The sequence below is a fragment of the Tenrec ecaudatus genome, chromosome 8, assembly GCF_050624435.1.
Source record: "Tenrec ecaudatus isolate mTenEca1 chromosome 8, mTenEca1.hap1, whole genome shotgun sequence".
Taxonomy (NCBI): domain Eukaryota; kingdom Metazoa; phylum Chordata; class Mammalia; order Afrosoricida; family Tenrecidae; genus Tenrec; species Tenrec ecaudatus.
The window spans coordinates 34,167,029-34,182,995 of NC_134537.1; the positions used below are offsets into that span (position 1 = coordinate 34,167,029).

General features: G+C 43.3%; 1 protein-coding gene across 3 annotated transcripts in view; it reads left to right on the forward strand.

The window, feature by feature from the left end:
- The first annotated feature begins 1,961 nt into the window (after positions 1–1,961).
- The window catches only part of CCDC50 (coiled-coil domain containing 50), a 97,830-nt gene continuing 83,824 nt past the window's right edge, over positions 1,962–15,967 (forward strand). For all 3 annotated transcript variants that reach the window (XR_012785719.1, XM_075556213.1, XM_075556214.1), the window contains exon 1: positions 1,962–2,340. Coding sequence is in view for 2 of the 3 variants with exons in the window: in XM_075556213.1 (XP_075412328.1) it covers positions 2,292–2,340 (49 nt within the window). In the remaining variant the exon portion in view is untranslated. The remainder of the gene's footprint in view (positions 2,341–15,967) is intronic.

A 15,967-nucleotide genomic window follows, 5' to 3' on the forward strand; every position in this document is an offset into this window, starting at 1 on the left:
AAAAGGACTCAGCTTTACTTGCTTTGTGGGTTGTAAAGTGATTGGGCTAAGCCTAAGCAGGCAGGGAACCCCCGCTTCCCTGCATGTTTCTGAAGGTCAGCAGATGACCCCTGGAATCAGGAGACCAAGAAACTGTGCCAGGGATGCCTGACTCCCAGATAACCGGACACCCTACCTGCCAGAACTGATAAACTGCATCCTGGGCCATCAACCTTGCTGCTGCAGCATGGGCCTCCCTCTCCCCACTTCCCTTTAAAAACTCCAGACCCCGGGGAAATCCGCCAATTCCCCTGGACCACTTGCTAGATCATGGGGCTTCGCCTGGGAGCTTCCCCCTAATAAAGCCATTTCTGCTTCTGCTCTCCCTTTGTCCTGTCAGTTATCGTTGTCTGTCTCCCTGTGCCTCGGTTTACCTCTCACTCATCCTGTGCCTGTTTGTCTTTATATACAGTCCAGTACTGTTTTATGCTCTGGCTCCCGGTTCTTCTGCTGCTCTCCTGGCAGTATAGCTGTCTTCTTGGCAGTATAGCTGTCTTTGATCGAGACTTTCACTGTGCAGGGATCTGGCCTCTAGACAGCTGTGATAAATACTTTAAGACTTTGAAGCTCTACTCCTTACTATTCCTGGTAATGGGATTCCCTCTTCCTGCTTCTCAGAAGCTCATTTTATACACAGCCGGATGGCACTCCAGGGAATCCTGTTTATAATTATTCACAAGTGAATACACTATCATTGTTGCCCCCCTCCCCCCCTGGCTTCTTACCAGACCCATTCAGGAAAAGGCCGTTTGGTGGGAGTAAGAGGCTAGAAGATCCACATTAAATCACTCAGCGCCCTTGCAGGAGTACCGTTAGAGCTCAGTCTCTTCTTCCCTCTCTTTATGTACATTGGCTTTTTATCTCTTTTCGGGTTGCTTTCATTGTGTGAAGAGAGCAGGCTTTAGGAGGGACATTGAATATTTGTTTTCTGTGTAATAAATACGAAGTGTTGTTCTTGACCTTGGCTACACACCCACCCTTTCAAATGTAAAGTTTAAATGAATGTGTGTGAGAGTGGGAAGAGAGAGTGATGGTGTGGAGGGGCTCTTTTTTGATAGCTGAAGTGGGGACCAGAGCTCTCTGAGGAAGGGGCAGGACATTATTTCAAAGGGCGGAGAGATTCTGTGGCTATTAGATGTACAGAGGTTATCTATTTAGAAGATGTCACAATTGCAGTGCAATGTGTGGTGTGACATGCTCTGACACAGATTTGTTTGGCATATGTCTTTTCATCCACCAGTACCCAAAGGCAATTTTGAGGGGTAGACAACCAAGACTTTCTTTCTAGAATCTTCCTAGTCCGTAATCTCTGCTGAAAAGCTGGGCCACCAGGGGCGACCAGTTATACCACTAAACACCAGTGGCATAACTTCCAGTATCCCAGCAAAGTGCAAGTCACCACAAGAGGACAAACAGAAAGATACATGGTAGATGTGAGAATTAATCAAGAGCAAATCTGTACAGATAAGAGCTAAAAGAGCCCTTAAACGTCATCTAATTTAAAAAAAGTCATCTAATTCAAAAGCTTATTTCGCAAATGACTAAGAGGTGCGGAGAGGCATTACACACCCCACCCCCTCTACACACACACTAGGAAAATAAATAATCAAGCCTGTAACTTAAATCTGCCTGATACCCAGAACTAGATAGAGCAAAGATGCTGACCACACCGCTGATTGTAAGGAAGATAAGCTGCTGGGTGGCCCTGTGGCTTTCTTACTGAGACCCTTATGCCACCAATCCCCTACTTAAAGGCGCGACCCTCCGGGGGGGGGGGGGGGGTCAGGGGCCTAGCAGGGCCCCAGCCGCAGGCACAGCGCTGCGCACAAAGGAGCCATGAGCCGCGGCCCCGGGGAGGGGAGCGGACCTTCGCTCGCCACCTCTCTCCACTGCGGTGACAGCCCCGCGCTCCCCGCCCCTCCCGGGCCCGCCCCCCGCCCGCCTTTCTGTCTCCTCGCGGCCGCCGTACTGGCCGGCCCGGCTGCATTTCCGGGCTCGAGGGCTGGGTATCGATCCGGGCCGGGGGCGGGGGAGCAGGTGGCCGCGGTGGGGCAGCTGGGCCGCCGGCTGGGTGCTCCGGGGTCCGTCTGCCGCGGGCGCTCCCGGGCCGGCCCGCTCCCTGCTCCGAGGCCCCGCGCGCGCTCTGCGGGGCGTTGCGCCTCGTCGGCCGCCGCCGCTGCGACCGGGCCCGCGTTCGGTGCCCGCGGCGGCCGGGAAGCGGAGGTGACGGCAGCCGGGACCCTGGCCCCAACATGGCCGAAGTCAGCATCGACCAGTCCAAGCTGCCCGGAGTCAAGGAAGGTAGGGCCGCGCCCTCCTCGCGACGCCCACTTCGTTCGCGGCCAAAGCAGACGCCCCCTGCCCTGGGGTCGCGTTGTCCTCGCGCGGCCCTGGAGGGCCGGCGTGGAGCAGCCTGGGCGGCATTCCCAGGCGGCGCGCTTTTTCGGGAAGGGACAGCCGCGCCCTCCGCGCCAGCAGAGCCTTCGGGGTGCAGGCGAGCCCCGAGCCCTCGCGCCGTGTCACCTCCCCGTGCTGCTGGCCCGGCCGGGCGGCGCTGGACGCTAGATTGATGCTCCGCTTGGGGACCTGCCGCCTGTCCCTTGGCTTGTGCGTCCCAGGTTCTGCCTCCGTTAGGGAGGGCCGGAAAGCACTGTCCGCAGCAAGGGCTCGGGAAACGGTCGCCTGAATAACTCGTCGAGCGCTAGGTGGACGCCGCCGTGCTGGGCAAAAAGAACCCAAAGGTCTTAACAATCAGGGCCTGCTCTGGGAGGCTGGGAGGACCAGGTGGCGGGGACGAGGTGACCGTGCGTTTCCCGGCGGAGACTTTGTTTTGAAACTTGACTCTCTTGCCTCAAGCTGGGGCTGGCCGACGGATGCCCCCACCTTCCTCTTGGTGGAGAAGTTTAGCGTTGGCACTGCCCAGCGGGTGGACGGCTGGAAGCCCCCCAGCATTTTCTTACAAGAACCTGCAAGGTTGGGGTGACTTTGATTTTTCATAGTTCCCTGCACCGCTCACATCTGGGAAAATAAAGATCCTTTAGCGCCTGCCTTGGCCAGTGGGCCTTTCCTTAACTTCCTTTCTTTGGTCTGTCTGTGTTTGTCTGTCTGTCTGTCTCTCTTAGGCACTGAATCATTTGAAGCTTTCGTTAGGTCTGGCCTTTAGGCCCTAGGAAGTGTTGTGTTGCCTGGCCTTGAAAAGGCTGCGTGCAGATGGCATTTGGTTCAACTGAGCAATGTGACCCGAGGTAGAACTGATCACCAGAATTGTTTCTTTCTTGAAGCCATGCTCCATTGCCAGTTTGATTGAACTTAAAACTGCCGCGTGGGTGTATAACCGCTGATTTGTCAATTCCAAGTACCGGGCACCTGAAAGTGTAAGTCAGTCTTGGGAGCAGACAGCCTCAACTTGGTCCTGGGAGCAGCTTGTGGGTTGGAACCCAAACTTCTTGCTGCTCGCTGTCTAATTTACCGCCACCAGGGTTCTTGGTGGTTACTTTAGGCCAGAAATCCCAAGAAAATTAGTGATGCTTGACTGTTTTCTTTCCCAGAATTCTAAACACCTGAAGGTTTTATGGAGCACTCTAATGCAGGCCTACTTCCTTAACTAGTATTTTTCTAACCTTTTTGTTCTGGAGCCTCTGGGTAAAGACTCATGCATTCACATGTACATGTGATTTTAGTAGCTCTGGCTACTAGACTACGGCCTCTGAAAACCAAACTAAAAGCCAATTCACAGCCTTCGAGTCCGGAGAGATTCCAAATGGAACTGTTTATGTATATATCAAGTAGGACTGGGATTTTACCCTGTCTCCTCTCCATTACCCTTAATTTACTTAGTTTTTCTTATTAGTAAGTAAATTCTGATTGATTTATTCTAGTGCATTCATTCTCTAGGAGTTATGCTAACTTTTCCATCCAAAAACAAATTTTTCCATTCCTGAACACAAACACGCATTCAAGTTGGCTCTCTGTTTTTTCATAATGTGATGTTTTTTGGTAAGGTGATTTCGTATGACTGCCATGTGCCCTCACTAAGCCAAAATGAAATATTTATTCATCTTGAAGATTGTCAGATATGGCGCAGAAGATCATTATCTTTGGAAGAGTCTGACTCTTTCTAGTCCAAGATTGTCAAAGGAAATGATCCCTTTGCTGGAAACTGCTAATGGTGGCAAAGCGATTTGGGAAGTATTAACATCGAATAAAGCATGGCTGCTTCTAATATATCTTAATTATAGTCCAGGTAGTCCTTCCAAATGATCACTTTGGACCCTACTTAAAAATGAAGAAAGGCTGGTGCCTATAATCTGGGTAAAACATGCACAAACGTTTTGAGACTGTACTTTATATTTGAGAATCAAACTCAGTTTGAGAAGGTTTAGGAATTCATTCAACATTCTGGTTGATTTTTCAGTCCCATTTTAAAAAAAAACCATTACTGTCCCTACTCCTTTTATTAATCTATACCTTTGGTAGGTTTATATATAATTTCTATTTGAGATATTGAGATAGAGTCCAAAAGATTTGAGAATGTAGCAAATGTTTATCCCTTCCACCTGCCACTTCTTTACTGCCATGGGGAACTTTCAGTCTCGGTCAGAGTAACAGCTGACATCAGGAAATGAATACTTGAAATCTTTACAATCCAGTGCTGTGCTTATTTAGTTTTAAGGAGGTCAATGGCATTCATCATTTGAACAGCCTCTTGTTCTTTGGACAACGCCACCTTGAGAAATCTGTTTTAAAATAGATTTTTTTGAAATCTTGGGTGAGAGGAATTAGGTAAGCTAAATGTCACGATATATCATTATTTCTGGTTTAAGCACATATTTGGAACATCTGCATATTTTTTTGTAATAGAAAATACTGTTGACAGTGTTTAGGATTAATTGATTTTATTTCTTCTGAAACATTTAAGGTCCTGTTCAAAAAAGATCGAAAGTAATCTCTAGCCATTTGTGTTAATAGATCCATAGCCAAAGAGCAATGTGTAAATTGTGAAAGGCTGGTAAAGGAATAGGTAGATTTGAAGACTGTTCTCTAATTGAGGGCGTGGACTCTCCTTTTTAAAAAAACTGAACGCTTTTAATCAGTTAGTGTAGTTAGTCTCTGAATCTTCTCTCTGAACTAGCAATAAAAACTTCCCACTTTTGTCAGTGGTCGATTCACATACAGCCCGAGATTGCTGTTTACTTTGAATTACCCTTTCACCAGTGTAAACTTTTCCCTTTCCCCATCAAATGAAACTCATCGTGTCATAAGGTTTTGGTCTAAGAATATTGCCGTAATCAGATCAAAGCCGTTTCTAGACTGCTTTAAACTTTATCAGTTTTTACAGTTTCTTAAGAATTAGTGTTTCCATTTTCAGCTGTTTGATTTCTTGGGTGGGAAATATCTTGGTTCTTGTCTTCGCACAAGAAAAAGTTAACTCTGAACCCGAACCCTGGTTTGTGATGCAAGTGAGGTTGAAGGTTCAGGAAAGTGTGCCAAACCGCACATAAGATGCACACCCATTGGACTCTGGGGCTAGAGGGAAAGGGTGAAGAAAAAAAGGGGGTCGGCTGTCCCACAGTCAAGGTATTTGAGGGCTCAGGAGGGGAGGCGTAGTCCAAGGTATTGATTGACCTCCATGGGCTGAATCAAGTCCACCTGAGCCTAGTTTGGGCGCACGCACAGCTGTACCACCACCTGGCTCTCTTGAATTGGAGCATGTCCAGTTAGTCTTTATGCTTGGCTAAGGCTCTTCCCACCTCCTGTAGGGGCCTTCAGGCATGGAGAGGATCCCCGTCCCACCCACCCCCCTCCGCCCAAGTCCCTGTTAGACTTTGATTGTTCCAACCCTCCCATCTTCCCACCCCCAGGACCCATCTCCTTTCTTTCCTTCTAGCAGTTCCTCAGATCTCATTTATTATTGTTATTATTTCATTATTATTATCCTACTGTTGTTCAGGGTAAAAGTTGTATTGTCTCGAAAGTGGTAGCATTGTGTATGTGTTTAATATCTGTAATCATATGACTGGTATTGTAGTTATTAAGTGATAAGAAGGGCCAACTCATAGTGGCGCCACCATGTACAGTAGAACAAAACCCGGCCCAGTCCTGCCCCGTCCCCACAGCAGTTGCTGTGTGTGAGCCCATTGCCGCAGACATGACACCAGTCCATCTCGTTGAGAACCGAAGGTCCTTCTCCAGGGACATGCCCCTCCTGACAATGTGTCCAAACTATGTGAGTGATTTATTTCTCAAAATTCAGATTTGCTATCTAGCTAATCTGAGAGCAAATCTTTTTTCCTTTAGTGGTAGAGAAAACTATGCTTAATTCAAGGGAATTAAACCTTGAAAGCGGTGATAGCATCTTTGGTTCATGACACCTTGTGTTGATGTCATAGTATTCAGACTTCAAAGGGAAGATATCAGATGATGAGTGGGCAACAATAAGTAACAAAGGAAGTTCCAGAGAATTAGAACTTAACACGTGTGTTCTAGGCACTTAATGTGACTGCATTGTTGGTGAGATGTGCATTTTGTGGATTCAGGGCAAGCTCAATTTCTCTCTTCAAAATCCACAGTAGTTTGTTAACAGTGTTTAATGAAATTATGACTGCATCTTTTTAAATAGGAAGGTTTGTCTTTTTTTTAAACGTTTTATTAGGGGCTCATACAACTCTTATCACAGTCCATACATATACATATATCAATTGTATAAATCACATCTGTACATTCTTTGCCCTAATCATTTTCTTTTCTTTCTTTCTTTTTCCCCCTTTTTTTTTAAATTTTAACAATTTATTAGGGGCTCATACAATTCTTATCACAGTTCATACATATACATACATCAATTGTATAAAGCACATCTGTACAGTCTTTGCCATAATCATTTTTTTCTCCTCTTTTCTTTTTTTACATTTATTAGGGACTCATACAACTCTTACCACAATCCATACATATACATACATCAATTGTATAAAGCACATCCATACATTCCCTGCCCCAATCATTCTCAAGGCATTTGCTCTCCACTTAAGCCCCTTGCATCAGGTCCTCTTTTTTTTTCCCCTCCCTCTCCTTTCCCCCCTCCCTCATGTGCCCTTGGTAATTTATACCTCGTTATTTTGTCATATCTTGCCCTATCCGGAGTCTCCCTTCCCCGCTTCTCTGCTGTCCCTCTCCCAGGGAAGAGGTCACATGTGGATCCTTGTAATCAGTTCCCCCTTTCCAACCCACTCACCCTCCACTCTCCCAGCATCGCCCCTCACACCCTTGGTCCTGAAGGTATCATCCACCCTGGATTCCCTGTACCTCCAGCCCTCATATGTACCAGTGTACAGCCTTTGTCCTATCCAGGCCTGCAAGGTAGAATTCGGATCATGGTAGTTGGGGGGAGGAAGCATCCAGGATCTGGGGGAAGCTGTGTTCTTCATCGGTACTACCTCACACCCTAATTAACCCATCTCCTCTCCTAAACGCCTCTATGAGGGGATCTCCAGTGGCCGCCACTTGGGCCTTGGGTCTCCAAAAGGTTTGTCTTTTATTTATCTTTCATTACCCTAATTTAGTTTCATGTCTTTTACAAGCCAGCAAATATTCACTAAATATTTGAATGCATGCATGAATGAAGACATTAATAGATAATGTGTTGTCAAAGAAATCCTATCTGTATCATAATTATTTCATTATCCTCTCAGAGTAGAAACTCTTAAAGGGCAAAGATAACAGTATTTTAGCTCCATGTATGTAGTTGACCATCATAATACCAGCACTAAGTTTATAGATGCTTTTAATCTACTTATTTCTATTATTTTTCATGCATTCATCTTGTGAATAGAACACACCCAATATATGTGTGTCTAACATGGAATATGAAAAAAGTAATTCTGTACTCCATCTGGTTTTGCAGAATTTTAGTGAAACTTCTTAAATGTTCCTTTCGTGGATTTGGGGTTTGTTGTTGTTTTTTTTCAGTAAAATAAAGCAAACAAATTCACTACCATTAAGTAGATTTTGGCTCATGATGCTCCTGTAGAATAGGATAGAACTGCCCTGTGGGTTTCTGAGACTCTCGCTGTTTATGGAAGTCGGACAACTCATTCTACGTTCTCCAAGGAGAGGCCAGGTGGGTTTGAATTGCTCACCTTGCAGGTTGCAGCCCAACACATAACCACTGTGCCACCTTGTTTTCTTTCTTTTTCTTAAGTGACAACAAAGTCGCATCATCAGGCAGCTGGGAAGATTCAGAGATATCAATTAAAAAAAAATTATTTGCTCAGTGCCATATATGAGGGAACTTCCAAAAGGTCCTGGGAAAACTCCAAAATTTCATTTTGTCCAAAAATGTTTTAAAAGCCCCCTCATATTGTGCCAGGAGGACCGTGCAGTTAAAATCATGGCCTTCCCTGTGGGGAGAGGCCGTTAGGTGTGGTGTAAATTTATATGTGCACTCAAAATGTTTCTCCCATAAAATGGAAAAAAAATTCAAGCTTGCTGCTGAATGCAGTTCTACTATAATTTTTAAATGAATAAATTATTTTAAATGAATATAGATGTTACTAAAAAGTATCAAGTTTTTCTGAAATCATTAAAAACAAACCCCAGCTGGTATTAAGAGAACAATGTTTTCTATGTAGGAAATTGGAGTTAATTGATATTTTTAAAAGATCTCATAATATAAAACATTTAAGAACCACCGATGTAAGCCAGTTTCCTCATTTTCCAAGGAAAATTTGGGGTCCAGAGAGAAGTGAGTGGGACTAAGTTTCTAAGGCCGAAAAGCTAGGAATTAGCATCTTGGAGCCTGAGGTAGAAAATTTGAGAACTTTGAATATTAACACAGTTTAGTCATCTCTTCTTGCTTCCACCTCCCTTTTCTCTGCTACTAGCTTGTCTTCAGTCTTTAAACAGTGGTTCTCAACCTTCCGAATGCCACAAGGCTTTAATACAGTTTCACATGTTGTGACCCCCGGCCATAAAGTTATTTTCGTTGCTACTTCATGGCTGTAATTTTGCTACTATTTTGAATGTCATGTAAATAGCTGATTTGCAGGATGTATTTTTATTATAAATTGAACATAATTAAATCTTAGTGATAAATCAAAAAACTATGTAATTATATATTGAGAAATACTTATTTCTAATGACAAATAAATGAAATGTTGTCTTGAAGCATGGTGTAGCATGGGTAACAGTCTTCATGCCGGGTACTCCTATGTGGCCATGTCTGCATGTGGGCAGACCTGGCTGGAGCCGGATTGAGGAGCTGTGTCTCAGTTCCTGACTGTTAGATCTGTCTGGGGAGAGATGTACCTTGGTCCTTGGCTCTAAATGAGAAAGAATTCATGGGGAAGCCTGGTTTGTGATCCCAGGAGTTTATAGAGAATAGTAGCAGTTTCAGGGTCTACAGTAAATGGAACACAAGCCAGACAGAGTCCATAGCAGTCCTGGGACTGCTCCAGCGGGGCTGTGCTACATTGTGTAGCAGCCTCTGGGAAAGAGCAGGCTAGAGCAAAACCTCTGCCTTTTCAGGGGCTCCTTTGGGAGGTGTGGTTGACAAAACTGGTCGACCCCATTGGCTGAATCAAATTCACCTGGCTTAGATGGGCCAATCAGGTGTAACGCCCACCTAGGTGTACCACCCCTTCCTGGCCAGATGCTCGAACCTCTCATGTGTAATGGATACCCAGTCCCTATGCTCACTACCTAACAAGACCATCCGCAATATGTGTTTTCCGATTGTCTAGGCCACCCCTGTGAACGGGTCAGTTAACCCCCCAAAGGGGTCACGACCCACAGGTTGAGAACGGCTGCTTTAAAGTTTTCTCGTAGATGTGTAAGATTCATCCCTGATATGTCTTATTAATGTTGCCATTTGTTTAAAATACTGAGTGAAAATGATGAACGACCAAACCATTTCCGAGTTTTCATAAATTAGATGTACTAGAGATACTGTGTGATATATGTGCAAATGATTAACATGGGCTTCATCTTATCTTTTGATTTTAGAAACAATTTTTTAAGTATTATTTTAATCTGCAAATGATTATTGGACAAGTGACGCTCCTGTTTTAGTATCGCTACCTGATAATTACCCTAAAATACATTTCTTCCATGCTACACTGGAAGAGCCAGTGTTTAAAAACTTCTTACACACTTTAAGATGAAACAGATACTGAAAGAAAGTGTCAGCCAGGGCCTTTCTACAATTTTTTGCAAGGATGGATACATTTTAAATCAGGAAATGTGAATTTTGTCTCACTAAACTTTGTGTTCTGGTGCCGACTACTACCAACCCCGTAGGACAGGGTGGAACTACCCCATACAGTTTCCAGGGGAAGCCCTGGTTGCACAATAGTTATGTTCTCAGTTTCCAACTTAAAGGTCAGAGGTTCAAATCCACCAGTGTCTCCTCAGGTGAAAAGACCTGCCAATCTCTTCAGATTTGCACCTGGGAATCCCTGTGGAGCAGTTCTTTATCCTGTCGGTTTGCTGACAGCCATAATCAACTCGACTGCACATAGCAGCAGCAACAGATTTTTAATGGGAGTGCATTACTATTCACGACTTGAAATCTCACTTCTCTAAGCCCAGGAACATATTTTAAAACGAGTTACCAGTGCCATGGAACTCCAACCACAGTGATGTTGCCATTTTTTAGAGGTAGTCATTGAAGTGCCATTAATGTTTTTTAACTGATGGCTTATTAAAGGGTGTGCTGCATTTCCCAAAAAAGTAAAATTAGGATATCCTAGATCTTGACTAAGACCTGCACAGGATAATTAATTCTTATATTCAGAAAGACTTTGGGGATTATTTAGATCAGGGGTGGGGAACTTTTTTCTGCCAGGGATCATTTGGATATATCATTATTTGCCAGCCATTCTGGTCAAACATTCATTTAACTCGCACTTAGTGTGATGGCTGGAATTGCTTCTCTTTGGTAAGGTGTGTGATGTTAACTAGTATTGATGATTTCACAGGCGGGACAGTCCCCACTCCTGACTTAGACTATTGATGCCTTGATACTTCAGTTTAGACACCCTTGCAACTTTAAAGACCCAAAACCAAAATGGAAGAATATGAGTTATTACTACCCTGGGGTGACACAAATAGTTAATAGTTTGACTGCTAAAAAGCTGCTTAAACCTACTAAGAGGCACCTAAGCACCTAAGAAGACAAGGTTGACTATTTGCTGAAATACTTTAACCTTGCAGACTCCATGGAGCAGTTCTACTCTGCACACATGTGGGTTGCCATGAGTTGGGATGGGCTAGACAGTAGGTTCCCAGGCTTATTTTTCAAGGTGCTCCTGAGTGGCCTTGAACCCACACTTATAGTGTAATAATCAAGAGTTTGACCACTGGTGCTACCTAGGGATCTTTTTTTTTTTTAAGCTTAAGAAAACAAAACAAAACCCACTGTTATAGAATCAGTTCTGTCTCATAGTGACCCTATAGTACATATTAGAACTGTTCCGTAGGATTTCTGACACAATAAATCTTTATGGGGGCAGACAGCCTCATTTTTCCTCTCAGAGCAACTGGTGCATTTGAACCACCAACCTTGTGGTTAGCATTCCAATTCTTAACCCATTGCTGCACTAAGCTTTATTTATTCTAGGATACTCAGTGCCATCAAGTTGATGCTGACTCATAGCAACCCTGTATCACAGGGTAGAACTGCCCCCGTGAGTTTCTGAAACTATAACTCTACCAGAGTAGAAAGCCCCATTTCTTTCCCATAGTAGTTTTGAACTGCTGACTTTGTGGATCGCAGCCAAAGGTGTAACCACTACACCTCCAGGGTTCCTTCTTCTAGTCAAGGGCTCTCTAAACTATGACGATTGACCAGTGGGGTTCACCAGCCATCTGTTTACAATAGTTAATGGTTCAAACAAAAAGGAAAGAATAGTGCTTGTGACACATGGAAATGATATGAAATTCAAATTTCAATGTCCGTAAATAAAGTTTTATTGGAATACAGTCATACATATTTACATTTTAATCGTGGCTGCTTTTGTGCTCTCAAGGCAGAGATGAGTAATTGTGATGGAGACCATATGGCCTGAAACGCTTAACATTTTTACTATCTGCCTTTATACAGCAAAAAGGAAAAAAAGTTTGCTGACCCCCACTCGGAAGACCCAAACTGTAGAAGCCATTTTGCATAAACTCTTTCTAAACTTAATTTAACCCTTTTTAAAGAATAACCCATGAACGTGAACATCCATACCTTTCTTTATGGTACCCTGAGAGACAGTTGCTGATTTAACATGTTAATTTGTTTTGTGTCATTTTAGTGATTGAAAGTACAAATTTTTATTTTAACATTTTCTTCTTTTGTCTTTTAAAGGAAAGATGAAACAATTCATAATCCATACCAATTTCTAGTAACTTTAACATTAATTTTCAGCGTAGGTAGAAATGCTATCCAAAATAATAGTATGTTATATGCCAGCTCTGAATTTGTGGGACTTCCTTGAGTAAAGTGGCTTTTGTTTGTTTGTTTCAATTTGCCCTTAAAATGTATATCATTGGTTCTGTTTAAATCTTGTTGCTGACAATCATTGAATGAAATGTCACTTATTTTCTTGGAAACATGCGTTAGCAAAAGGTCAGTTAATTTACCAACTGTACAGTGATGGCTTGGTATGTTTATTACCATTTCCAGCCTGGAAATGCCTCTTCACTGACCTAATACTCTGAGAGTCTCCACTGGAGTTTTCTGGGTTTTATTTTTCTAATGAGTCATAAAGACGGAGTCACTTTTTATTACATCTACTAGGGCTTTTAACTGCATGTAGGCAAAATAATATATATAAACAAAAAACGGAACACTGCCTTGCAGTTCACTTAGATTCCTGGGTTAGTGTATTGCTGAGCCACTGGGCTTACACGGCTGTAAATCTTTAGGGACGCTAACTGCCACATCTTTCTCATGAGGAGAAGCTGGTGTATTTGAACTGCTGGCCTTTTGGCTAGCAGCTAAGTGGTTTAAACCCTGCACTACCAGGGCTCCTTTGATGACTATAGAAGAGTCTTTGATTTACTTTTAAAAAAGCAGTGCATTCACTAATTTTTGAGTACTATCTTTTGGAATTATTTGAAGTACTTAAAATATTAGCTTTTTGAAATAGAGAAAAGAACTAGGAGACAAAAGATATTTATAGAGGTATAGATATATATGTATGTTAATTTATAATGATAGGGATATAGGTCTATGTAAATATATTCAAATGTTAATTATTAAGGTAGCAGATGGACATTGTGCCTCTTTTCAAGTCCCCCTCAATGCAAGATTTTGTTCTAATAACCTGGTATTCTGTGATGTTCACCTTCCTGACACAATCACTGAAGACAAAATGGGTGCATAAGCAAATGTGGTGAAGAAAGCTGATATTGTCTGGCTATTAAAAGATAGAGCGTGTGGACTTGAAATTAACCAAGCGGCCATCTAGAAGGGATGCAACAAAGCCCACTTGGAAGAAGCACACCAGCCTATGTGGTCACAGGTGTCGATGGGATCAGGGATCAGGCATCAGAATATCCAAAACAATCATCAATGTGAGCAAGGGTGGTCAGAGTGGAGACCCAAAGTAAAATTACATGAACTGTTAATTTTCACAAATTTAACTCTTAAGCAACTGGGCACTACTTACGTTAACCATGTGAATTGGTGGTGGTAGGGCAAAATTTCCTATAATACTCATTTACAAAGACAGAACCATGCCTATCAGGTTAAAACATGTCCTGGTCAAGCAAGGTGGGTATTGTGAATATCTGGTGGTATGCGCCACCTTTTATTGGGTACTCTCAAAGCAAGAGATCCAAACTGAAGCCCAAGAATGGCCTATTCTACAATCTTGTTGTCATCTGTTTCTTGTTATACTAGGAATTTTCAGCCTTAACGGCCACAATCACAAGTGTTTTTTTTTTGTTTTTCGGAAAGATTTAATTTATTTGTCTTTGTAATTCAGAAAATAAAAATTGTTTTTCTCACCTGTGGGAAACCAACACCGAGGGAAATAGGACTGGGACTTATTCCCTGACTGGAACCGAGGGAATCTGGAAGACTAGTGTTCCATGGCAGGAAGACTGCCACTCTGGTAGTTGGAGATATGGTACAAGTACATTTTCCTGCAGTAGTCTACCATTTCCACAGTTTCTCCCCTTAATGCTGTGCTGCCTTAAAATAAGCAACTGGTTGGTTCTATCTCCCTATAAAAGCAGACGTTTCTATTGGCTCCATTTCTTCCCTCCACGGCATCCAATCCCTCTCAGGCCTTCGCCCAATAGTAGATGGGCTTAGGGGGACTTTATCCACATGCCCGGATTCAAAATGTTTGCCATAAGTCTGAATTTTTGTGTATATTAATTTGGTCATTAAGTTTAGTTTGACAACTTTCAATGTATAGAGAGTAAGCTTAACCCCTGTGGCTCTTTTAAATTTTATATGTTAAACAAAATGGGGAATTGTGGGAATACAAAAAGACTTTAACCCAGCTTTGTGTCCCCCAAAGATATGCCAAATATTAGAGGCTATTTGCCAACACATGATGGGAGGTCAGATGCTTAGAGGCATCCTCCATGAAGGCAGTCAGTAGCCAGACTCTACAGTCTGGTTCCACCACAGGTAGGGCCCATTCCCTGCTGTTAAGGACAGTGGCTACTTCTCCCTAAAGGCTTGTGGCCATCAGTCTGCTCTCTGTAGGTAGGGTTCACACTGATAATGGTTTCCATGGAGAGCCAGAAAACAGGTCAGACCTGCTCTGTGACATCCAAAGTTAGGCTGCCATCCTGTATCTAGGAGCCACCCATCTTGTCACATGTGTGCCCCCAATCCCTTACCTTCCTATTGAGTACACCCCTAGATCGTCTCCCTCTCGTTACTGTATAACCTATAGTGCAACCCCTTCCTGTGACATATGTCTTTACCCGAAATTAGGGGGTTTGCATATCTCCCAAAGAGATATAAGCCTGGGTTAGCAATAAAGAGCTCTCTGGGCACTCCCTTAATCTCACCCATGCTCGCTCCCCTGTTCCCTTTCCCCTTGTCCTCCTTCCCCTCCCCCTCTCTCCTGCCTCTGATCTCCCACCAGGTGGGGCTGAGGTGAGCATGCTACCATGAAATGTGTGTGACTCCATTATTTCAACCTCTCTTTATTCTTTATGACTATATATATATATATATATATATATTCCTTATTCTCTATGACTATATATATATATTTTCCTTTGAGTTTAATTCATACTTATTTTAGAATGTTGTTAGGTGGCAGGGAGCCAGATCTGACCTTGTAGCAAATCCGATATTCAACAGAACAAAATACTACTTGGTCCTGCACCAGTCTCACACTGATTGTTATTATTTCTAAGGTAGAGCATATTATTAATTATTTTTTCATTTCATGTGGTGTATTAACACTGTCTTTAAAGTTTGCCAGGCTGGTTGGAATCCACCAGCCACTCTGGAGGAGGCAGATGTAGCACTCTGTAAATATTTACAGCCTTGAAAACCTGAGAGAGCAGGTCATTATAAGTCAGTATGAAGTTATTAACGAGTGTGGGCCTCAGGTTGGTATGTGGACATTATATTGGTTTCATACATGGCACAAGTAATTTTTGATTCTGTGAAAAGCAGCAGACGCTAGTGATTTACTTTAGAGAAGAAAGATGCTTGGCATCTTGACTTCGTCCAGTTCACAGATGCATGTTTCCCTGACTTGACTTCACTTCCTCCATACAGAGGGACTAGATGTTAACCAAGTATACTGTAGGGGGTATTGAAGCCAGTGTCAGTGGGAATGCATTCGGCAGTTGGGCACTTAGTAAAAGGGCATTTGGAACCCATTCTGGCTGAACAGAACCAAATTGGCAATCTTCAAGGAGCCTTCTAACCTTGGAAGGTCTTATCTTTTCAAGACGGTAGGCCAGTCAT